Here is a 25,684-nt window from a genome sequence, read left to right as displayed (position 1 = left end):
CTAAGTCTGTCCCACCGATGCGACTGTCTGCGCTCATCTCTCCTTGTTTTCCGAGAGGCTCCCTCAAAGCTCCGAGCTCAGCACAGGCTAATGGGGGAGCGGCAGCGAGCGCGCATATACGCAGGGATCGTATTTCATTAAGGCTAAGCCTAATGATCTCCTCCTATAGTGCATCTGGCCACCAGAGTTCGTTGTGCACATCGGGAAAACAACATTGCAGCACTGAAATTGCTGTGTCATAAAAAGCTGATGACTGGAGAGCAGCTGCAAAGACTCGAACATTAAGGCACAGTGGCGTTTGGCGACGTCAAGCTGTCACGAGTGATGCGGCTGCCACACAGGGAAGGCTAATCACCAGCATGAGCTGTGATGACTTTTAGATTAACAAGAGTAAGACAAGAGAGAGGCCGCCGTGCCACGGTGCTGCAAATAGCGTGACAAACATTACGCACAGAATCATAAAAATAACATCTTACTGTACCCAAAGGAGGCCGACTTCCATTTGCGGCAGGGGACGACTCTCCTGGGGCCCGCAGACACGAGCCTCCCGGGATTCTCTTCCACTTCGACAGGCAGGGAGGCATGTCTCCTGCAGAGGGACAAACAAACAAAACATACTTGTCAGACTGTTGACACAGAAGGGCAGATGTAAAACAAAAACCCTTAAATGTTATATGAGCGATATGCATTACAAACACCCATGTTCCCTCAGAGGTTTGCCACTGGGGGTTTGGGACTGCAGTGTTTTTACAGACTATTTTTGAACAGTGCTGCATGTTTCTGTCATATCATAAATGTAGCAAAACCAGGAAATGTGAAATTCTGCGTTGTAGCATCCTCTTAATAACAGCACGGTCTTTGCAGGAAAAATTACATCAAAAGGGTCCTAAACAAGACCGGTTTCAAACCACTAACCACACAGTGTTACCAGAGCACACGCCAGAACACACTAATATCACATGAAAGCAAAGCCGAGTTGAGCTTGTGAAGTTCTAAAATATCCCACTTAAAAGACCAGACCAGTGTTTGTGTGCAGTGGTCCACTGACTGCAACTCATAAGCAGTTTATATTACTAACGGCTACTTCTGGGTTTCCTACGTTATTGTTACCACATAATGATTTGCCCAGTGAATCTATGTGACATCCTATAGATTTCATTTCCTTTTTAAAATGTAACATTCCTTTTTTAACATTCCTTTTTTGTGCACGACCTTTATCACAAGGTCCATGTTTAACCTTGTAAAGAAGCTTGCTACATTGTACTTAATCATAGTAATCTAAGTGTACTGCAGTATTTCCATGTGCACTCATGATTAATGTACTTAAAACACACTGTTTCTGTCACTTGCACTTAATGTATTCACAACACATAATGAGTACAACTTACACACTGTTAACAACACTGATCCCAAAGAAGTTGGGACACTGTGTAAAACATAAATACTATGTGATACTATCACCTGTTGTGTTCCAAACAGTGTGTTTTTTTTCCCAGTCTTTAGTTGCTCTTGGCCCAACTTGTTTGGGATGTGTTGCTTGTATCAGATTCAGAATAAGCACATATTTACAAAAATTAGTGAAGGTCATGAGGTCAAACACTAAGTATTTCACCTTTGTACTGTTTTGAATTGAGTATATGTGAAAAATGATCAGCAAATTGTCTCATTCTGTTTAATTTATGTTTAGCACAGCGTTCTACCTTTTTTGGAATCGGGGTTGTACTAGATTACACACTGTGTAGTGCTGTGAAGATGGAATTAAGTGTATTTAAGTACGCTTTCCTGCACTAAATGTGGATATTTTTAGCATGCACTTTATATACTTAACCATTTTACCTCTTATCTTTTGGATAGCTATTAATATACATTGAATATAGAACCATGCACTTCCACAAACACCTGTTTATCTATTTTTGACTGAGCAGCCACTCAGACAGAAATGGAAAGAAACGGCTGATCAAAGCAAAGAAAAGGGGGTATTTTAGTATGTGTGCGTCTTCACAGTTTGTGCTTGGTGTACCGCAGTTCAAGCGGTTTTGTCCTCGACTGATCATTGCTCAGACATTTCCCATCTCCTTCCACTGGAAACTGCTTTCTCTCCCATCTATTGTTTGTTAAGGTTTTCACTGAGCTGTGCCACCTCTGGGCTGGCTGTCTCACACAGGCCAGGCACATTTCTCAGGCTGTCAACTTGCAGTCAAACACCACCAGCCTGCCCGTCTCTCCCAGGGGATGAGGTCTTCATCACGATCACAATGCCACAGCTGGCTCGCGACGGAAAGCCATCAAACCTACGATGACAGTCGCAGCTTCCAATCTGATTCCTTCAAGCTCTGAACGCACACACTGTATGTTGAAGGGACGGCGCTGATTGTCCAGTCAAACATTCCAAATAGCAATTCATTAAACTCAAGCATTTGTAGCAAAAAACACAAGCAGCCTTCATTCTTTAACACAGCTTGCACTCAGGTTCTGTATGAATAAACCTGCTCCGAGGCCCGGAGTTATATCAATGGCTAATTGTGTCATGGCTGCTGCCATTTGCAGCTGTTTCGGCATAATGAATTATTAATTCCAAAAATGCTAATGTCTCTGCTCTGGCTGAGTCTAGAGCTGTGAACCCTGAATTAGTCAGAATTTCCTCCCTGTCTTCCATCAGTTACTCTGATGGGGCTGCAGAATCCAGCTCTCAGACCATGTTTCAGACCTGTCAGCGCATTGAGCGATGCACAAACCACAGTTCCTTTCCACCGGGGGAGAGATAAACCCACGTCTCTCATTCTCTTCACCATATGCTGCACACACGTGTCGTGGTTTGTTTAGAGCCTGCGGAGGGAAGTGTTTGCAGAACAATGCCCGATTAAGACCTGGAATCCACTTTTCTCATTGAGAAGGGTTGGCGCAAGGACAAAGGCGGTGGGCTCGTCGTCTAACCCATCGAAGTTGAGAATCGCTCTCCATGGCAACAAGAGGCGGCAAAGGAGATGAGAGAGGGTTTGTGCTTTCCCTGCGGAGGGCGCCGGCTGAGGGTGAGAGACGGCGCTGGACCGGCCCTGAAAACACGGCGCTGTCACCTCTCATCTCTGTGGATGAATATCGGCTCAGCTGTCCTGACGCGTACTGTCACTACACCGGAGGACCGGCCGGCTCTTTGCGGGTTACATTTCTGTGTGAATTAAGCACAGTCCAGTCCACACATTGTGCTGTTTTAGAGAAATGTCCTGCCTGCAGATAGAGGAGCTGCAGCTTCACGGCTATTAGCCTCATCTGTTAGAAGAGTGCAGTCTCTTCGCTCCCCTTTAAAATTGCATGTTAATTCCTCCTGCATGTTATCCTGCTTTGTAAGCGACTCCACGATTTTGATGCAACAGCAAGCAGGTCTGAATTAATGTTTAAATTGACTGGAAACACTTTGCTGACTGGTGTTGTTTTGAGACACACTTTGGAGGTTCTGACCTCCACCACAACAGCCCAGCAAAGCTTTATTCTCCTCATTGTCATCTGCACAATAACGGCCTCCTCATTATAATCCCTGCCTCTCTGTTTCCCCAACTCTCTGCAGAGTATTACAGGGAAAGGAAAGCCGCAGACTCCGCCGAGGCTTTCCAGAATATCTCCAGTCGCTCACTATGTATGCTAGCTGCTCTGGCCTTCGTATGCATCCGACAGAACACGTTCAATAAAAACAGACGTCCAACAGTCACACCGCTACACGATCCCAAACAAAATACAATTTCAATTAGACTCTCCATTCTCAGACGCAGGTAAACAGGCATAAATAACAAGTGCACTTTCCAAAACTGTTCAGTGGCAGACAACAGCACTTTCATCCTGCACTCTGGTTGCAGTTGTTGTGATAAAGTGTGGGACCGCTCCTCCGCTGTAGGCTACGCACGCTAGTCTGGGTTTATGAATGGCTGCCGTGCCAGAGTGCATCAGGGAGCAGGAACACAACTTATCACGAGACGCTCCCTGAAGAACAATCCAATAAAAGCAGGTCACCGAGGGTGTCGGATGCCCGCCTGACCCACCTCACCCACCTCACCCACGTTCTAATCACACCTGAATGGAGCCATCCGTTCTGATTACAGAACAGCAGACCAATTAAGAGCCGCCATGTTGTTATTCCTCTCTCATTAGCCACAGAGCACGTGTGAGAATAATCCCCAGCCATCACCGACAGGGCCTCTCTCTCTCCACACACACACACACACAAACACACACTCCAACTTCTATCAAACCAGTGCAAAGCAATCCTCCGGGAGCAGGGCTTATTTATTAATAGCGCCTGTGCCAAGTTCAGTGGCTTTTCCATTATTAATAATAATGAAACCTACCGAGCGATGTAACGCGCAAAATTTTAAACAGCCAGGCTCACTTGTGTCATGGTGTGACATATTCACAGGGTTCGAGATGTAAGCGAGTGTAAGTCTGCCATGTGTTGTCAGCAGAGTGCTGCGTTGGCAGCTGTAGTTGATTCTGAACGGCGCTCAGCTCTGATACAAAAGGGAAGACGGAGCCGAGATAAAACATGCGACTGATACAGAAACTCCCAGCGACGGTCACAGCAATTTGAAACTGGCTGCTGCTTCGCTTTAAAGAGACGCCACTGAATAATTACACTGAGATACTTATGCTGCCTCCAGAGGGAGAGCATGAGAGGCAGCGGCATACAGTGAGTTTTCACTGTCTGTAGGGAGGGGTGTCGTGGAGCTTTCACATGGAAGCAAAAAAAGGGCAAAGTCATTTTTACTTTATAAACAACTGTATCTCTAATTGTCATATTTTACCACAACTGAATAAATTACTGTTAAATCTAACTTTTAAGCATTGAGATATTGTGTGAAAACCATTTCTCTGAATTTATCAGGTTTGAATTTGCCTCTTTCGCCACATTTCCACCCCCCACTTTCAGTATAGTACCCATGAAACCCTTACCTAACCCGGACTACTTCTACATGTTGATGAATGATGGTGGAGGGCCCAGTGGGAGATAACAACTAACCTTTTCCACTGCGCCGCTCGCCTTCACCATCACTTATCTGCCGCTTGTCTGTGGAGATTCATCCAGGTCATGGTACTTCTAAGGTTTTTCCAAAAGGCAGCTGGACTTTGAGGTTCTAGAGGACGTTTCGCCTCTCTGAACAACTGAAGAAGCCTTTTGGATGAGAGGCGAAACGTCTTCTAGAACCTCAAACAAGTCCAGCCGCCTTTTGGAAAAACCTTAGAAATTATCTGCCGCTTGCGCTCCCTCAATCGCTCAACCACAAACACACACACACACACACAAAGCAACGAGCCATGCAACTCTTACAATGACAAGAAAACAACGGAGGACATCGAATGCTTATGACAAGAAGCTTTGAGAAAAGGCTGCAGGCAGCAAGACCGGGGAGGAGAAACAGGAGAGTTGGGGAATCCTGCATCAGAGTGCAGGTAACAAGTACTCCAACCGCTTCAATTATCTCTGATCAATCAACGTACTGCAGTGGCTCCACCTCTAGATCAGTGTGCTGGGTACATCAGCAGGAAGGTAACAGGACATTGGCACCAGCCACAATGGAAATGCAAAAATAACCACTGTTCTAACTGCACTGAAGCTGAATGCTTGATGGAACCGATGCATTTGAGTGTTCAGGATTTCCATTCACTCGCATGACCTCCTCTCTCTCTCTCTGACTGGGTTGGACTGTAAGCCGACAGGACACAGGTCTGATCCACTCCATTCAGGCTTGAGTAGCAAAGCTGCACTTCGGTAGCCCTGAAGTGCAACTTTTCAGATTGAAATTTTGAGCAAATTACTGTTCATCCTGTTACAGTTTTGTTTCCTTATGAACAAACTCATACACCGTCTATGGAGTCCTGGTGAAAGAAAGGTCTTGTCCTTGCTGTCGCAGCACATCGCTCACGTATAGAGGACAGTACAATTGTGTGCTTATAAAATTCCCTCATAACCTTCCTTTGCTTCCATAATGAAGTACATGACACAGTGTTGAAATAGGAGCAAAATCCATTCATGCATGTAGGACAAGCGCCACTTATCTGCTTATCAATGTAGTATTTCTTGAATGCTGATGAGCCTGTTTTCTATGTTAGTAATGAACGCGGCTTTGCAGTGGAACCACTTCGCTGATCTGCACTGAGACGTAATCAACAGCTCTCACTTATTGTACAATCTGTTCTGGTGGTAGCGGTGTGCACTTTAATAATCCGGCAAATTGAAAAGTGAACGCGGACACAACTTTTTCATTAAAATGTTGATTTGTATGAAAGGAAAAACCTTCAATTCGCCCTGTAAAAGCTGTAGTGTTTCATCTGTGAGATGAATTTAACATCCACCTTTTTCTTTTAGTATTAATTTATTTATAATACATGTCTTTTTATTATTTAATGCAGTTGTTAATGATTTCCCTTTCAATGTAATTACGAACTGATATATTTGTGTGTTTTTTCATTGTTTCATTGAAGACTTTTTATATTGTCCTGTTATTAATTCTTTAATTAACTGCTCTGATATCTGGGGCTTTTAACGACGGATTCATTCACTTACTTGCAAAGTTTGTTATCATTCCCTTCTTTCTTGTCCAATAACATATAATTATAAAAACAATCACCGTCAGTCCTGCACGAAACACCTTTCACATATTGTCCAATTTACTCATGCAGCCCTGCTGGCTTGATAGAGATGTGTCAAACGCTGAGCAGCTAACATTCCTACAGTATCACTGACTGCACCTGACACAGTGGGAGATGAGCTGCTCTGGAGGCTTTTCATTGATTTGCAGATCAGCGCCACCATGCCTATTGCTCAAAGCTGAGCACGAGTCAGTAATCACTTTAATTCAGAAATGTCATGGCTTCTGCATCCAACTCTTGCGTGCAGCTGCCAATGAATCACACGATGCAAAATGCGCTGGTAGAGATGTGCATGTGAAGGTTGAACCTCAGCTTGTACAGAAGCAGAATAGCAGTCTTGGCACGGCGGCTTCATATTAACGAGGGGAAGATTCTGGGAACTGTGGCCAAATTCACAACCAAGTACAGCGTACAGAAAGATGCTGCCTGTTTGGGAGGTTTCCAACCACATCAAAGCATCAATTTGGTGAGATGGGATTGTTTGCCTCTGAAGCCTTGTCCTCCATTTCTGCTGCTATGCTTTTAGATTCCAGCAGCACTCGCGCTCTGGCTGTGACATATGGGAAAAAGCACATTTCATGGTAACTAGAGGACAGTCTTCTGATATCAACATACATGATTCCAAAGAAGTTGGGATGCTGCGCAAAACATAAATAAAATACAATTTGATCTTTTGTTAATGTGACATATACTCTGAACTGAAAATAGTACAAAGACAATATATTCAATGTTTGACCTCATCAGCTTCAATGATTTTTGCAAACATCTCCTTATTCTGAATTTGATGCAGCAACACGTTTCAAACATGTTGGGACAGGAGCAACAAAAGACTGAGAAAGTCGTGGAATGCTCCAAAAACACCTGTTTGGAACATTCCACAGGTAAACAGGTTCACTGGTAACAGGTGATAGTATCATGATTGGGTATGAAAGCAAGGATGGAGCGAGGTTCACCACTTTGTGAACACATGATTGGATAAAAGAAACTATTTCCCAAGTCATGTTCATCACACTGGACTGAGGGATGTTTGGAGAGTAATTCAGAAATTTAATGAAAAATATTTGCTCTATGATTTAAAGAAAACCACAGTGATAAGATAATGATAATAAATAAGACACAACAATACAATACAATACACTGTATTGCATGATACCACACTTAGTACTGGTCTCAGCCAACACCAGAAAGGAGTGTACACTGACACTTTTCCTGTCTTTGATCATGTTTACCGATCATTTTTTTTCCACTTTGCAAATATCAATACTGAGAGCTGATGTGTGTGCTTAAAGAGCAAAATTCTCCAACGTGAAAGAACACTTACGGCCTTACATCATTTAACACTGACTTGTTTATTATTTCAGAAAATTCCAATTTTGTCCACAAGCGATTTCACCCCAGGCAAAGTTCTGTAACTAAAAACAACTTCGAAATCTCCGAATAGCATTCATTACAGCATACAGATGTGTTGAGTGAGATTAATATTTGTCAACCCACCTAAAATGCTAAAACAGAAAATACGAAACATTGCTGGGATAAATTTATTCCACTGATTTTATACAGTACATATAAAATTTTGATGCAACCCATTTTTTACTCAGATTTTCTCTTTTCTTTGGTGCACTACTGTTGGTGGGGATGCGACTGGGTGGCAGACAAGCTTCACGTGCACATCGCTCACTCTGCACACACACATGCACACGCAGAGACTCTGTGTGATGGTATGAAGACAAAGACTGGCACACATCTCCAGGCTGTGGCCCACTGGATTCGCTTCAAATTTGTGATAGGACATTCAGAGCAGAAGAAAAGCGGCCCGCGAAGCGCAGACAGCCGAGCACCTGAGGGAAGAACAGACATGGCCTGGAAAATTTTCACTAAAACACAGGCTCCGCTACAGCCTGTTCGGCTCGTCTAGACACGGTCGGGTCCGTGATGCACTGCGCTGCAGAGGCAGAGGAAGAGTCTGTTTGGATCCCACAGCGAGGCATCCCTAAAGAGAGAAGCTGCAGATAAGGAGCGTGTTTACCAGTGAGACGCCCATCTACCCTCTACATGCAAGCCATATTTCTGTTTGCAGCAGTGATGGATTCACATTACAGTCTTAAATCAGCCCACATCTTAACTCGGTCAGCAGAGACCCCCCTACAAATCTCCAGCCACTGAAGTTCACAGAGCAAACAAGTTAACAACAGAGAAATGTGACCTTGGACAGCGCTTGACATGAAATCTCATCATTTCCTCCACTCCGTACTATCCACAAGCACCAATAACAGGCACCATATCAGGCCGGCCTCAATCCTTCAGACAGAGTGAAACCACTCACTCTGGGCGGCACCACGATGGAAGGATATTCAGCTTTACTCAAATCAGGAAAACACCATGTCTTCACCATTTCCCCGAGCACGATTTGCTTCCCACCAAAAGGCACAGCATGAAGGAGTGTTTTAAAAGAGAACATTCACAAAATTCAGGCACTCCAGAGCAGATAGAAGGACATCATGTGAGCGGTTGGACATACCTGACCATTCTGGAAGAGTCAAATTCGGACCTGGAAGACAGAAAAACAGTGGTTCATTGATTTTGTTGAGGAGGCAGACACGAGAAGCTGCAGTATGTCAGCGATGCAGCCAAAGACACGAACATTAACAAAACGCCTCACTGACCGTGACCTCTCGATTCAGCGATTACATTACAGCATTGCATCTGGCACCGAGGGGAGTGACACTTTCAAACAGATCAATCTGGCATCCTAAGAAATGGCCACACTTTAAATTCCAGCAACAACTTACACTGACATTCACAGAATTGTACATTGATATTCCACTGGGTGCGTCCCCTCTGCCAGCGCAGTGCTTATTATAAATACAGAATCTTGCCTTAGCAGATATAAAAAGCCTCCTTTTTGTGTTTTGGTGTTGATTCAACTCTGATGGTGTCAAACATTACAAATGAATGGCCTTTTACAAAGAAGAAAAATACAACTACGACTCCCAAGGTGCACCTCAGCAAGAAACATCCAATCAATGCACTGCTAACAAAGGATTACAAGTCAGTTGGGTCAGTTTTGGATGACTGCATCAATAAAGGCGCTGGCTTTTTCTCCACAGCGATGACAGCTAAGGCTCATGGGTATTGTAGTACTTATAGCTGTTCCCAATACCAAACTGACAGACCGAACATACTTTCTCAGAGAAGTTACGAAGCTCCATTAATTAAAATAGAAGTCATAACTTAAATGCACAGGAGATGTTAAAGGACCAGTGTGTAGGATTAATTGGCATCTAGCAATGCGGTTGCACATTGCAACTGCACACCCCTCGCATCACCAAGAGGTGCAGGAGAACCACTAAAAAAGGCGCTCCTTAGAGCCAGCATGTGGTTTGTCCATTCTGGGTTACTGTGGAAACGGGCGGCGCAACATGGCGGACTCTGTGGAAGAGCACCAGCTCCTTCTGTAGATATAAAGAGCTCATTCTAAGGTAATGAAAACCCAACAATTCTTATTCTCAGGTGGTTATACATGAATGAAAACATATTTATGAATTTATTTTCCAATTCTGCTATTATTCCCTCTAAATCCGGACATTTAGGAATATTGAGGATCATTAAAAAAACGCAAGAGATCAGGTAACTAGTAAAACACATTACTTTACTTTGGCCCCACGTATGTGATCATGTGCTTGCCATCACACACTCCGTGTTCCCCACCTCGGTCATGAAATTTCATAGGTACTTTTCCAAATAGACTGCAGTAAATGACGTTCCAACAGCAAGGAACATACTCCACACCACAGGAATAAAACGTGGCCTGTTCTGTGAACCACGGCGCTAAGGGGCAATAAAGCGACTGCATGGCTGCATCGGGGCAAATTTATGAACCCTCTTGTTGCCGCTTTTCACATGGAGAAAACACTGAAGTATTCATGGAGAAAAGACACAGTGACTGACCGTACCATTAGGTACTGTAGCTGCAAAGGTTCCTCTTAGAAGCGGTGTACTGTTCAGCTTCTTGTTGGGTTGGCTCAAAGAAATAATGATCCTCTGCGATGTATATTGCTGGAGCCAATTCTCTGTTGGCTGAGTGTTTTTTTCCCTCATTTCTCATCACTCGTAGCTACTTTACTTGTTAGATTTCCTTTCTGTTAGCTGTACACCTTCCTCCTCACTCTATTATTACTTAAACATTTGCTTCCAATTGTCCCGCGCATCAGCAAAGACGTTAATTATTGCACAAAGCACAGAACAAACTTGATACCGCCGGTGTTTCCATTAAAGCAAAGCCTATTACGATGTGTGAATTAGGTGGAGGTGAACACTAGCGCTGGGTCAATACAATGCAGTGGTAGGATGAGATGCATCGACACACATGCCGCAGTCCAGATCCATTGGCAATTAATGAAGCTATCGATTGTTGTGTATACAATGCATCACTGAAAAAAATGAGCACACAACACCATATTTCACAAATCTTGCGCTCGATATGTCCGTCTTTTCCGCTGCTGCTTGCACACAGCCGTGCAGACTGAACGTCTTCAGAGCAAAGCGGAGCGAGGAGGAAGTGGTCAGAACCCTGGACAGCTCCTCTGGCCTGAAGAAAGGCCACTACAAACTACCACAAGGTCTCCTTTTCAAGAAATGTGGACTGTTTGCTGTGCTGCACTTTGCATGAGTTGCCTCTTTGAGTGCAACAGAATCAATACATCTCAGCCCAACCCACTACGAATTGTACTGATTGGATCTGAGGTAGAACTTTGCAACATAGTTGGTTAAGACAAAGTGAAACAGCTCATTCAGAATGTACGCATATATGAGACAGGCACATTGATGTAGTACTAATTAATTTAGCTGCAGTCTAGACAAAGCTGATTTGTCTCGCCGTGAAATAAATGAATTCCACATTTTACTGCGTTATCTAAGCACAATCTATCACCCTCATGGTGATGGATATTTGAATGGGAGCTAGAATGAAAGAAAGAAAGTTTTTTCCCTGAGCTGCAAGGAAACCCTGGCTACTGAGGGGCGTTCAGGTGCATTCCCAGAGACTTTTAAATGATGCATGAAATGCCAAATCCCATTGGCGGTATCATTCCACAGGAAGGCCTCCACAAGCAGGGAGATTGGTTTCTCCCACGGCGGCCCGAAGAGAAGCCAAATCTCCGGCGGCAGACTTAAGACTTGAACTCAGCTGCTTCCTTAAACCAAATCCTTACTCAGCTGTCTTTACCGGCCCGTCAGTGTCCTCAACCTGCCCTTTACCTCCGTGCATATGTGCGCATTCCTTGCAATCGTGCACGTATGCCACACATTTGTGCTCTTCTTTTTCCTGTGCCTCAGAGTCTGGTGCAACAAGGGCAGCCTGTTTCCTGTTGTGAGGGAGGAAACGGACAGAGGGCACAGCCAGCGCAAGAAGAAAATGCTGACTCACAGTTTATCAAGCTGCCTTTCTGCAGGAGTAAGTGCAACTGGACACGACTGCAGAAATGCACTCGTCTGCTCGTTTAATCATAGCTCCCTGGCCGGCTTCAAACGAGCCGGAACCTCACATGCAGTCGGCCACACAGCTGCAAGGATTCAGACATCTGCATCTCGCTGGCCACGCGTCCCCGTTTTGAATGTGTCGCGGCCTATTTTTAATAGAATCACGACTGTACTTTCAAATATAGCACCATGCATCGCAGAGGCTTGGACGCTTTTGCCCAAAGCTGTTTTACTTTCCTCGCCTCTTTCAGGAAAGACCTGCTCCAATGTAATTAAGAAACCGTTATTTGTTTTTCGCTGTAAAATACTGAGCAGGGTTAAGCCTTGAAGAAATGGGTTCTAGCACTTCATCACATTACCGCCCTTATATGGCAATGAGAAAAAAGGCAGAGTGCTAAGGCAATAAAGGCAATGGTTATTTCCTTTCCTGAATTCAGAAGAAAATCGGAGGTAATTACAGTTCGTCGGAGGTGTGTGATTGATGACGTTTCCCAAGCAGGAAGCGTGTTTGTGATTATTTTACCTTCCTTTCTCCTAATATTTTTTTAACCATCCTTCGACACGCAGCCCCAACTTCACCTTTGACTGCGTTTGCAGGAGCCAACAGCAGGAATTCCATTATGAACTCCACCGAGTCCTTAACTGCACTGCTTAGACCAGAGTTATTTCCAAAGTTACCCAAACGGTTATTGGGTTTACTGAATACACAGTGTGTCACTCCTGCGACAACCGCGACAGCCGCGAAACGCCTCAAGCCCTCGGCGAACAAACCCCTTCAGGCTGATGACGAAGAAGAATAAATCACATCTGAGGCAACACTGAATTCACCAAACTTTTCGACCGAAAACACAACAACACTTCTCGCCATTTTCGCCGCTCTGGCCACCATTCATAACAATGTCAACCAATGATCAATGACTCTAACCTGCGGTCGGCTATAACAGCTCATTCACGCTGACAGGTCCCTCAGAGGCACGCTGACGCTCTTGCGCCGTATTTCACAGTTATCGTCAGCATTTTATAAGATCACAAAAGAACGCTGCAGTCAAGATAAAGCACTTCAACGTCTGATGTAGATTTTGCTCTCGCTTGTCTGATGAGCTGCGAGCATGTGTGCCTTTATGTCCCCTTCCCCGTGGTTTAGAGCTTCTTCTCAGTCCAGTGCATAAATGGAGGGCATTCATCATGTGTCAGGGCTGCTCTGCGCGCTACATACTCGTGGCGTTCATATTGCTAAGACCTAAATGATCTGTATTAATCAGCGGCTAATTACAGGCAAAAATGTGTCTGGCTAAGCAGAGCTAATGAGTCAGTCCAGTCTTCTGTAGTGGTTTGCTTCTCATGGTGCCGTCAAATTAGTGAGTATCTCTAAGGAGTTACTGGCGCGTGACCCCCGCTGGCTGTCTGCCCCTGCATAAAAACAGAGGAGCAGTCCACACACACACACACACACACACTTGCACATATTGCTCAAAACAGTCCACCTGCTTCCTTCCACTCTCATTTCTCATCATCTCCTCATCTGACGTTGCCCTAATAGTCAATATATTATTTAGGCAAATGCAGAGGAGCATGAAATGCACCGGCGGAGGAGCTGGACCCTTTAGGGTGACTGATATACTGACGCCGTCACTCACAAGTACCGCTGTCAAGCTGGGAGCGGTGCCTTTATTGATGAGCCTTTGGAAGACATTTCATCTGTCTTGGCTGCATTCGGGTTACGCCTGCCAAGGTGAATTCTGAAATCCAAAGACGCAGTTCGAAAACAAAGACCCCGCCCCGGGGTACATAGATTTAGACAAGGGGAAACACACAGTGATTCCTAAAATCAGTACAAGGCAATCACAACAAGGACTGACTACATTAAATGACTCATAGGTCATTAAAGTGCATTATATAAACAAAGACATATAAATTCAGTACTTAGATTATTTATGTGTTGATTGAAGAATATGCAGATATCACTTACACATTATATTCCAACTGTGATTTTGAGAGAGGCTACTCATAAAGTGAGGCGACTGGAGGGAGAGGGTGACTACGGAAATGGATGGCAGAGACAATATAAAGCACGTCGTCTCTGCACCTCTTGGGCGCTCTTATGCTTGGAAGAGCTCGCATCGATTTTCCCTCCATAGGATACAATAAGATCCGTGTGGCATATTTTATAAAGAGCGTGACTTTGACCGATGCTGCTCTTCATTGAGTACAAGCGAACCTCCCGTTTGGTGAGGTACTTGATAAACTTTCAGCCTTTGTGGCAGGAACTCCATCTTCTCCTTTTTGTTTTATTGGCAGGTGCCGTTTGACTGAACAACGTCTTGTCACTAGATGTTACGGCTACTGTTCTACACACTGCCACCTGCGTGACTAGGGGACTCTGCGGTTACTCCTCCTGTCAACGTTCAGAAAGGTTAAAAATGCTGGAGATTTATGGGAAAACATTTTAACAGGAGGACAGCGGGAGAAAGGGGTGAAACATGAGAGAATCCCGGGGAAAACGGGAGGCTTGACAGGTCTGGTTTGGGCTGAAATCTCCTATTATTATAGTGGGAATAACTCTGTTCAGTCCCAGTATTTCCAATGAAAATACAGTCAGAGATTTGAAAGTCTGATTTCAGCAGGATCTGACTGCATTATCTCAGATCCTTGACACGCTTGTTCGTGCTGAAAAAGGAGAATGGCTCTTCCCCCTACCTCGACTCGACAAAGCCCCTGACCTTACGCAGAGAGCTGGATATGAGGAAATCTCACTTTCACTCTGGCTGCATTCCTGAACATATTGCTGGGATTTAGCTCGGCCCTCAGAACCTCCGGGGTTACACGAAACACAAACGGCAGCGCGCCGGCAGCCAGAGTGCAAAGACACAGATCACAGCCCCCGACACCTACGAGTGGAAGCAACCGTCAAACCTGCGAGTCGCTCTCGGCCTACTGAAGGCGGGCGCGACAGCTGTGTTGAACGCCACGCGAACCAGACGCCAGGATCAGTGTGAGAACTGCAGCGGCGATGCTGCGAGCGCTGTTTATATCGCTGCTCAAACCGCTTCCCACACAGTTTTCAGCCCAAACACTGGTTGTCAAAGGCTCAGCCAGCTGTGAGGAAGTCCGTGTTTGACATCGACCTGTGATGACTAAGACGATGTGTGAGCAGTAGCTCCTCATCTGTGTTTAGCTGTTGACTCAGCCTCCACCTCGTCAGCAATACACACACACACACACACACACAGTGCACTCCCACTTGGCAGAAAACTAGTGGCAGCCTTTCAAACAGCTCTCCACAGGTACTAGGCTACAAATTGCCTTCGATTCAGCTGCTGCATCAGCTGGTTTTGACAGCTGCGAGACGGATAATTGGTTCAACTGTGAAGAAATAAAGAATGAACAGGCGACCGTAGTCTACTTCGGCCTCGCTGCTTTAGTGTTGATCACAATTTGTAATGACAAAAGAGGGAGGAAAGTGATGTGGAGACTTGAAGTAAAAAGGGTAAAGCAGGCATAACGTGTGCATCAAATTTACTGAATGCGTTTTAGAGTTGGATTGGATTTTTCTCACAAACTGAGGAAAGGTAGTGGAAGACATGCTATCACAGAGAGCTGTTTGCTTTTCTGTGTCTCTATGTCCCGTTTACGGTTTGCTTTCTTTCTGAGAACAAACATTTTGGGAAAGACACTTTCTCGCCGAGAGTTAGGCCTAAACGAGGAGATTGATAGCACTCTCATGCCGGTACAACGGCAGCAAACATTCAGCTTGTCGTAGCAGAAACACTGGACACAGGGGGAAACAGTCGCCCTGGCTGGGCCCAAAGGCTACAAAATCCACCTATCAGCAGCTCTAAATCTCGTTAATTGAACCAGTGCACAAACACATGTAAAAATGACAACATGTGTCGTTAGCAAAGCTGACCGGCTCGATACCGAGTGGTATCGATCTCCTCATCTAACTCTCAGCAAGAAAACAAACAAGCCTATTTCCCAAAATGTCGTACTGCTGCTTTAAGGTTTGTGTTGTTAAATCTACTTTAATAAGAATCCTGATCCACATAACTTATTTATCTCAACTTAAAGATCAGTGACTAAAGAAGCCCTGATGAGTTTTTTAACAAAGTTTCTGTTGACGTACAGGAGTGTTACTCGCCGCAGTGTATTTTGTGTGTATTTGAGGCCTAACAAACACATTAAATGTATTGTTTTTCTTTTGCAAAGCTGATTTTTCAGCATTCTAAAATAGCTAATAATCATTTTCCCTGCACTTTGCAAAAATACTGTGGCACTTAACTTTTCCACCACTCTTTAATAAAGGCCACCATAGTGCTATTAGTGACCAGAACCCCCACAGGGCCAATGAACTGAACAAAAAAATGAAGAAAAAATGAATCTGCTCAAATCAGTAGAGACTCTCACCTCGCTGTATTGCCAGTGTTGCATTTTTACATACCACGAAGAGTAAAACTGTCGTTGCACATTGTTCCCATAGACTGTAAAAATGACAGTGTCTCTGGCTATCTGCAGTACGTGGCGATGTCTGGAACCTTGACATGCGTCATCATTGTGCTGGAAAAGGAGCAAAAATGAGCGTGTCCAGCCGGGCGTCATGTTTCCGTCGCTGCTGATCAGAGCTGGAGCCGATAAATACCCGCGACTACCGCAGAGTCATTTGACCTGGGACTGAATGCTGATTGTACCCTTTCCCACTGCAGACAAAAGCCAGATGTTAGAGGGTGTTAGTGGGTTTTTTATCCAGTGTGAAAGGAGCATGTGTCTCATTTCAATGCAAATCAGTCTCAACTCGGCTATATTGGTTGGCACTGAAGTGAAAACCATGTATATTCAACTGAAGCTGCGATGGCTAGACACTGATCTTAGACTGGGGCTTTAGTTAAAGCTGTGCTTGTATATCAACACATCTCAGTTCCTCAAGCATATGGTTGATTATCCCTCAAGTTCCTATTTGCAGATCACAAGGACAAAATGAAAATGACGCACATTTCACACCAGTTTGATTTCCTCCTTGCTAAGAATTGGGAAGTGAGTGATCTTGAGCTAAAGCGCAATGATTTTTTTTAAGAAGATGCCTGAAATGAAGCCACATTATCCTGCATGTGCACACCTGAGATCTGAACAGTTGTTATCAAATGTCACAGGAATTAAGAGCAGGACTCTTTTTCTTGCTCTTTAAAAGTTAAATAAAAATGAGGGCTCGGTATAGAGTCGAGTTCGGAGGTTTAAGCATAATGTGGTTGCCTGACTGACGCCAAGCTGTACCATGTGACCCCCCGTGGTGTGGCCTTTACCAGTAACACCATCAGACACAGGTTACAGTGCTCATTAAAGCCATCATTATCCTTTCTCGTGGGACAACCAGCTGCATCAAAGGACACAAACCAACCTCAACTCTAAATTAATAGGTCTGATTGAGGGAACCAGAGGTCAGCAGCACCTGGCCTTTTTTCCAGCAACACTGCGGTCACACGTAGATGCACGGAGGGACAGTCCATTACAGATAACGGCAGCTTGCTGTTGATTTTGAGTGCAAGTCGCAAATTGTCTTTGACCATTGCCTGAGATTTATAGGTGGGTCTGAATGCAAATCATCCCAGCGCAGACATTAATCTAGCAGGGGTATTTCATTAGAGGGGGCTTTGCTGGAGAGATCGAGTTCATGCGCTCGTAAATTTGGTTTGGCACACTGATTGTTCAGCAGATCGCTGGGTAAATGAGTGGACGCCGCCAGCCACAAGAAACAGCTTTCTCCATCATGCTATTATTTCCTGCCCAGGGGTCCCAAAACACATGCTAAAGCTGTTATGCTGGCTTGGGGTGAACTATTTATGAACTTGCCAATCTCCAGTCTCCAGGCTCCATCCAGGGGACTTAGTAAGGGCAGCTGAGGTTTTCTTAGGCTGCAAATTACAGTAAAGAAGCCAAGACGCAGTCCCTATAACCAAGACAGACACAATGTATAACCACCAGTTGCTCTAGAGAGATAATTCAGTATGAGACAAAATCAACAACCTAAAAGAACCTTTAACAAATACTTCAATATCTACTGACTAACTCCTCTGAACATTACCTCCTCTGGCTTGATCCCAAACTCATCAGAGATGAAACCAATGCACAAATGAAATGAGTGAAAGATGCAGAAATACCTGATACAAGTGCAAAAAAAAAAAGCATTAAATTTGCAGCCTTAGCTCTTCTAAAGGCAGTTATCTACAGGACACAGTTAATGCATCAATGATAAATCACAGGTTTTTTAGATTTATGTTTATTAATGTTCCACCAATCAGGTTGCGCATCTTGATTTGTGCCTTAACTTGTGCGTCAACCAAGCTTCTCCACATGATTACAGCTCCATCAGGATTTCTAAATAAACTATTAAGTAGGGCTACTTATTGTCATTATTGATTAATCCACTGATTTTTTTGGTCTACAAAATGTCAGGAAGCCCAAGAGGATGTCCTCAAATTTGTTATGTCCGATCAACCATCCAAAACTCAAAGATGCTGGGTTCCCGACAATGTAAGACGAAACAAATCCTCACATCTGAGAGGTTGGAAGCAAACAGCTGCCAGCTAATTTTCCATTGATCTATTAATCAACAAATCATTTCAGCTCTACAGTGAAGCAAAGCTTAAACAAGGAAATCCAACATGACAATTTACTCATGAATCATTAAACAGCTCAAACTTTGAAACAAAATCAGTCTCCCTCCAACACAATTTCCTCTGAACATAAAGTCCCAAAACAGCAGTAAAAACAGGCATAAACAAAATACTAAAATATATTATCAGACCACTGTTTAGTTTACAGCTGAACACGTCTTTCTAACATTCATCTTCCCCCAGAAACTGTTAGTTGCATAATTCTGCAGCTGCTTTAACTTGTCAGACAACTGCAGGTCCTCAGCATCAAAGCAATTACAGTGAAGTCGCAGCTGAATATGTGAAATGAATGTAAACCACTGCACAAAATATGGATATACGCAATGCACTTGAGGATTTCCTTCCTTATGTCTTTTGTTCGTGTTGTCGTCCCTAACAACCCCTTCCTAATGATAACCAGGTGACATCCTGGCCGACACCTGGCACAGAATCAACGACTGGGAAGCTTCGCTGCTCATTTTCCGGCATTGAAACATTCGTATTAGCTCCATTAGGGCATTAACAGCGAGAGAGCAGGAGTTAGAATGATTTGTCATGTTATTCATCAATATTTGATCACTCAAGATCACTTGTGCTTCTTCACTGACTGGGATTCAAACTGAATTTAAATGACTGCCTGAGAAAAAACTAAAATCTACCTCCACAAACACCGCAGTCATCACACTCAAATCTAACACCAGTGCTTATTTGAGATATAGCGCTGCTCTGAATACAGTCTTCCCTGGTAATGCCTGCACTGTTTCTGCAAGCAATCAATATCCATCTGTAGCTGCTGTATGGTGTAATAGGTAGCAAATTGCCAAAGGACTTTTAGTTTAAAGAGTTTGAATACAGTTTTAGTACATTCAAAAAAGAAAAAAAACTTTAAACAAGGTTGTGTAGAAGTGACACATCAGTTCTCTGTCATCCCAAATATACTGTTTACACTCAGCTGGCCATCCAGGCCTGGGACCAAGTTTGAATGCTAAATGCGGGACTGGCAGATGCATCCACCAGCACCGAGATAAGAAATGAAAGAACTTCCGGGCACTGTTCCACTCCAAACCCCGGAGGACAGGTTCAGATCACGGTGGATCCTCTCTGCTGAAACCAGGAGCCTCTCTCGCATGATGCAAGACAAACATTCACAACCACTCTGACGGTTTTATTGAAAGACTAACTTGTGACTTCACTCAACATGAGCTACAAGCCCGATTCCAAAAAAAAAGGCTGGGACACCCAATCTTTTGCCCCTGTCCCGACTTGTGTTGCTGACATCAGAATAAGCAGATATTCACAAAAATCAATGAAGCTGATGAGGTGAAACATTAAATATATTGTCTTTGTGCTGTGCCAATTGAGCGCATGTCAAAAAGGATTAGCGGGTTATCACATTCTGTTTTATTTACAACTGAGCAGACAGATCAGACGTGTGTGTGGCTTAAAGTCTGCAGAAGTGTTTAAGTCAGTCAGATTGACTGCTCATGAAAAGTCATTCATCACTTATGAATCGCTGCTAAAACGTGTTTTACCTGTCATTTAATTCCTAAGTGAGACAAAACTGCACAGGGTCAGCATAAATACTGTTGGATTTAAGGGCTGACAAAGCAAACAACTTCGGAGCCACGAACAGAAGAAACCTGATATGTGTGTGATTGCTCAACTTGTCATTTGAACTCAGGGAGCGGCGAATAAGCCGTGAAATGCGAGTTTTCGCTTTGGATTTACAGAAGCCGATCCAGCGAGAGCGACTGCCCCTCTGCTGATTCTGCTCGACCAGATAATGGGGGTTACAATCACCTCGGTGGACGGGCTTATTGATCCGCATCAGGGTCAGCGCGCAGCCAGATGATTTCCAATACCTGTGCCGCCGTCGCACATCCTGAGGATCCGAGCGGCAGTGTTTCCCTGGAGCCTGCTCCGTGGAATTCACACGGAAATCTGTTGACTTGGCACCGCGGGTTCCACTATCAGTGGCGCATCACATTTCCTGCCCTCTGCGTTTTGTTCCTAAAAGAGCGTGAAGAGGAACAAACCGTGCAAACAACGTGCAGGGAGAAGCCTTCCATTTACAGCCAGCCAAAGATAGCAGCAAACAATCTCATGTATCATCCGCTAGCAGCAAATTCTTTATCTGTCACTGGTAGCGGAGCAGAATATGACTGCTATACACAGCGCAAGGTTTTCTCTTCTTTTTCCCTTCCTTCCTTCCCTTTATGAAGTCACGCAATGATGATATCTTAAGCCAACTGAGAGCTGACAGCACAGCTCTCAATTATTTGCATACAGTATGAACAAACAATACACACTGTACTCAAGATGACAATTACACAAATGAAGGGTACAGCTGACAAACACAGGAAATTAAAACAAAAGGGAACGCAAGCCCTGCCGGGAATATATGAAGATCCCCGCTGAGCGTAATATGCAATGTGGCTATGAATTCACTCCATATCATATGACAACCCGCATGCACCGGACAAGAGTGTGCATGTAATGGATTCAAACTTGTGAAAACATGCAAGAGGCATGGATGCTAAGCGGGGTCACTCGAGGCTGCGTGACACGGCAGGAGAAAACACACATCATTTGGTCTACGAGCGTCCCTTCACCGTCACTCCCTGCCATGTTTATTTTTCCTCCTAATAAAAAGTCTCACAAGCGGCCTGAGCTCAGCAGTTAGCTCAGGGGACGATAAAGGGTTCAAACCCGACGGGGTCCTTCCAGAGTGGAGCTCACAGGCTCTCAGATCCTCCCGTGGGGTTCAGTAAAGCATAAGCTGTGCCTATAATCAGCATAGGGATGTGGAAAATGACGCCTCTCTTCAGGTCTGAGCACTGATCACAATCTTGGGGGGACAAAAGGTGATACAAGGATGTGTTCAAACTACCAAAGAATTAGAAGCTTTGCCTTCCTGGGAAATGTAGAAAACAGGACCCTCCTGCCAATGATGGAATGTGATATTCTATAAAACAACACCTTCCAGTCTTTCAGGAATAGTTTGATAGTTTGGGAAATACACTTACTCGTTTCCTTGCTAAGAGTTAGATGCGTAGGTCGACACCATCCTCAACGTTTTTACACTTTTTGTACAGATTGCACAAACAAAACATCGTGTTAATGAGTGAGCGTTAGAGGTGCTGGCAGGCAGATTTCTGTCACCTTTGGAGCCCTTTGCCCCTGTTTCCAGTCTTTACGCTACGCTAGCTGTCTCCCAGCTGCAGCTTCACATTTAGCACAAACACATGAGAGTGGCATCCATCTTCTCATCTAACTAGAGGCGAGAAAAGAAAAACAAGAAGCGAATCTTTTGATGCAGAAGTCTGACTTTGCTCGCACAGATAACTGAGGGCTGCAGGGACTTCGCTTGTGTTTCGTGGAGAAAAGATGACAGCAGAGTATCTCGGCTGATGGTCTTCCAGATCCAGGATGGGCCACTGTTGCTTTACCGTCCTACCAGCTAGGTCGTGGAAGTTATTTTAAGGAACCGCTTTCACATGCTTCCTTGCAGCAGGTACGAGTCAGTTCCTGATTGCACAGCTAGAATGACAACCACCTTGGCAAGACTGGAAAAGGAGAGGCCCGACAGCACAAAGGGCGCTGCCTCCTGCCACTGGAAGCCGGACGTGCCTTGTCTCTATTAACGTCAGTGATATTCTCATGGAGGATATCGCCGCCAAGCTGAGGTCTGAAGCGTGTCTGTGCAAACAACATCAGCATCCGCTGTTTGCAGACGATGTTGATGTTCAGGCACATGATCTCTGATTTGCTTGGTGTGTGTTTATCAGCAGTTTCATCGTTCAGCTATGGAGGGAGGGAGTGGACAAGTGAGCGACGTCAAGGAGTATTTTTCAAAAATGTGGACGGCAGGGGCGACTACTTTTCAGATCGGTTTAGTCACAAGCTGGTGGCAAAAACAACCCCGCAGACACAAGCAGCCGAACTCCGCTTTCTCTGCTCGGGAAACCCAGGAGGATCTTGCACTGTCCCTGCCGCCTCCCTGTGTTGAGGAGTGACTTCAACAATGAATAATTCAGCTCATCAAATAACAACAAGGTAAAGAGTCGACTGCAACACAGGCAGCTCCGTCAGGCTGTGCTTAGGCCCGATATTGCTTTGGGCTAAATGCTAATGTCAGCATGCATGTTTAGATCAGCGTGCTACACTGCCAATATCTGCTAACTAGCACCAAACACAAAGGAATGTGTTTAGTTCTGCAAGTACTGAGGCACAAACCAAAGTATTGGACACGGCCGAAGCAGTGAATCTGCCGACTTCCACCCCCCGGAGCCGTGCTGCCGGCTAAAAATAATAAATGTCCATCAAAAGTCGCCAGAGCTCAGGAGGATCTCCCTTTGGAGGTATGCAGTCAAAGGCGGTTTAGGAGAAGAAGCCCCGCCTGGAAATTTCTGGGATTCTCTCATGAAGAGTCAAGCAGAGAGAAATCAAGCAGTTGCCCCCCTGGTCTCTGACCTTGGCAAGTGGCAAATTGGCCATCTATACAATCCAAGCACACACTGTTTAAAAAGCCATTTTTGCTGTTCTAAAATGACCTTTGCAGATCTTAGAATCAGTCTTGCTTAAGAAAGCCACGCTCTTTACAGTGCTCGCCGCACTTACATGACATTTCAAATCCTGCGCCCTCCATAAACCACACTTTACATTATTAACAGCTGTCGTATTTCTTCGGGTTCACTGGGGTAATCACAGGCTCCTCGCTAACCTCTGTGCCAGTCAACCAGGGCTGGACTCAAATAGTGTTCAGACGCTGTGACGGCACAGAATGAGAGATGGTCACGGACTGATTTTCCAGGGAAATCAGACAGAATACTCCACAGTGGCTGAGAGCAATTTATGAAGGGGGCACGCTAAAGGGCAGCGTTACAGTATGTCTCCGCCGAACGGTTTTGTCAGCCGGCAGAGACAGACAGGCGGTGAGTCATCAGAACTGGTTTGCTGCCATTAATCGCCATGACACGAACACGACCCTGGACACAAAGGTCAAGCATGATCACATGACCCTGCAGACTGTCAGAAAGTGAGTTACTGTCTGCATACTAAGGCGTGAACTTCAACGCAGAACTGGCGCAGGGAGGGGAATCCTCACAGCGTGTCTGACTATCGAGGTCTTTACCAGCACGCCTGAATATAACGCTCCTGCACATCCGCCCTACCTGTTCTGCTCTGCCTCAGGCTTAACCCACTGCCGGCACACAGGGCCAGCCCTAAAACATAATTGCACAATGGACCCATCCCAAGTAGCTATGTGCCACTTTCCCAGGGGTTGCAGCTACTGTGTTCCATATAGATTAAATGTGCATGTCCATGCACATGAAATCCCCTTTCAAGGCCAGTGAGCTCTGTAGCACAGTTCAGACTTCAGTCTGCCGAAGTTACATTCAAATCAAACTGAAACAGAGATGACACAGCAGAATAGGTTTACATTGCATAAAAAGGTTTAGTGCTTGCACAAGTGGATAGACCCATGAATATGTTTGCTTCAGTGTGCAATTTTCAGCAATCTGACCTGAACAGCTAAACAGTTCCACTCTCTCAAAGGCCAGAAACAACTGGACTGGAAATGAATCTGTTAAGGGGAACTGCTGGTTTGTCCACTCGCAGTCATGCTGGGAGACATGGTAAAATTCTGGCTTGCATGTATCCAGATATGCACGGTGTGCTGTTCACCAGCAGGCCATTTTCTCTAACTGTGCTGTGCGTAATTCACGGACCCATTTTCCAGCAGAAAACCTCAAGCAAAGCATCCGACGCCAAAGTAGCCTGGCTGCAGCGGCGGATCGCTGTGTGGCAGTAGTGGCCTGATTTAGCAAGAATCACTTTTAATCTAAGTACGTTTTGCAACTTTAACGACTTCTAACGGAAAGGTTGTTAAATGGAGACGGTTTATACCAAAAAAAAACAACATGACGCGATGTTAGGGCTTACTTTTCCTGCGTGATGTGCTCCTTTATGGCTCCCAGAGTGACCAGGCTGTTGCTGCCCTGCAGCAGCCTGCAGGTTGCCAGGTGCCGCTGGTACTGCTCCTTCAGACGGGCGTTCTCCGTGCACAAGTCGGACACTTGCTGCTCCAGCTCCTCTATCCTTCCCCTCTGCCTCTCCAGCAACTCCTGCTGGGTCTCGATGATCTTGTTAAGCTCCTTCAAATATTCCACAGCCCTGGTAGGGTTCTCGGTCGGGCTTTCCATGTCGCTCCGAGTGCCTTTTTTTTTCTTTTCTTTTTTTTTCTTTTTGCGCGCTGTGGTTCCGTGTGGTATCGTCCGTATGGGTCCGTGTAGTCCAAGCTGGGTTTAAGCGCAACAATTCGGTGGGTTGCGCCTCTTGCGCCTCGCCATTGTTTTAAGCCGATGTGGGTGATAAATTCGGAATGAAATACTCCCTGTACGCGCGTTCAGAAGTCCCACAGCGCACCAAACTAGGAGCTCCTAACCGCGTACCCAGCTGCAAATGTTACGCATCAAAATACCCAATCAAAGCAATGTGGCACACTGCGCTGTGCGGCTCCGTCTCGGCTCCCCGTAGTGAAGTCTGCCTGTCCCCCCTGTTGGCAGCGCGGTATGACATGTTCTCTACCTTTCGCTCCACGCTGCTCCCGTGACTTTTCGTAAACAGAGGCTGGCTGTCAAGTAGGCGGGGTTTTCAAGTTTTATGAATCCGCAGGTCGCGTTGAGCGCAACGGCGGCGGCGCGGCTGCGTGCAGGATGGGAGGTGAAGCTGGAGTTTTGTGGCCACACGTTTTTTGGGTTTTTTTTTGCAGCGTGCATCCGCAGAACATTGCACGTTTTCGTAGCAACTTTTGTTGCATTGTGTGTGTGTGTGTGTGTGTGTGTGTGTGTGTGTGTGTGTGTGTGTGTTTGTGCGCGCGTGTGCGCGTGCGCTACGCTGTAGCACAGTCTGGGAGAGACAGA

The 25,684-nt window shown here is 45.2% G+C and overlaps 1 protein-coding gene across 2 annotated transcripts in view; it reads right to left on the bottom strand.

The window, feature by feature from the left end:
• Nucleotides 1-25,330, bottom strand: part of iqsec1a (IQ motif and Sec7 domain ArfGEF 1a) — a 90,560-nt gene extending 65,230 nt beyond the window's left edge. For both annotated transcript variants that reach the window (XM_041945120.1, XM_041945124.1), the window contains exons 1-3: nt 24,705-25,330; nt 9,155-9,184; nt 482-589 (exon numbers count right to left, since the gene is read on the bottom strand). In XM_041945120.1, coding sequence (XP_041801054.1) covers nt 482-589; nt 9,155-9,184; nt 24,705-24,964 — 398 coding nt within the window. In that variant the 5' untranslated portion in view covers nt 24,965-25,330. The remainder of the gene's footprint in view (nt 1-481; nt 590-9,154; nt 9,185-24,704) is intronic.
• Nucleotides 25,331-25,684: the final 354 nt, after the last annotated feature.

Source organism: Chelmon rostratus, chromosome 10 (genome assembly GCF_017976325.1).
Source record: "Chelmon rostratus isolate fCheRos1 chromosome 10, fCheRos1.pri, whole genome shotgun sequence".
In the NCBI taxonomy this organism is placed as follows: Eukaryota; Metazoa; Chordata; class Actinopteri; order Chaetodontiformes; family Chaetodontidae; genus Chelmon; species Chelmon rostratus.
This window is presented reverse-complemented; position numbering and strand designations above follow the sequence as displayed.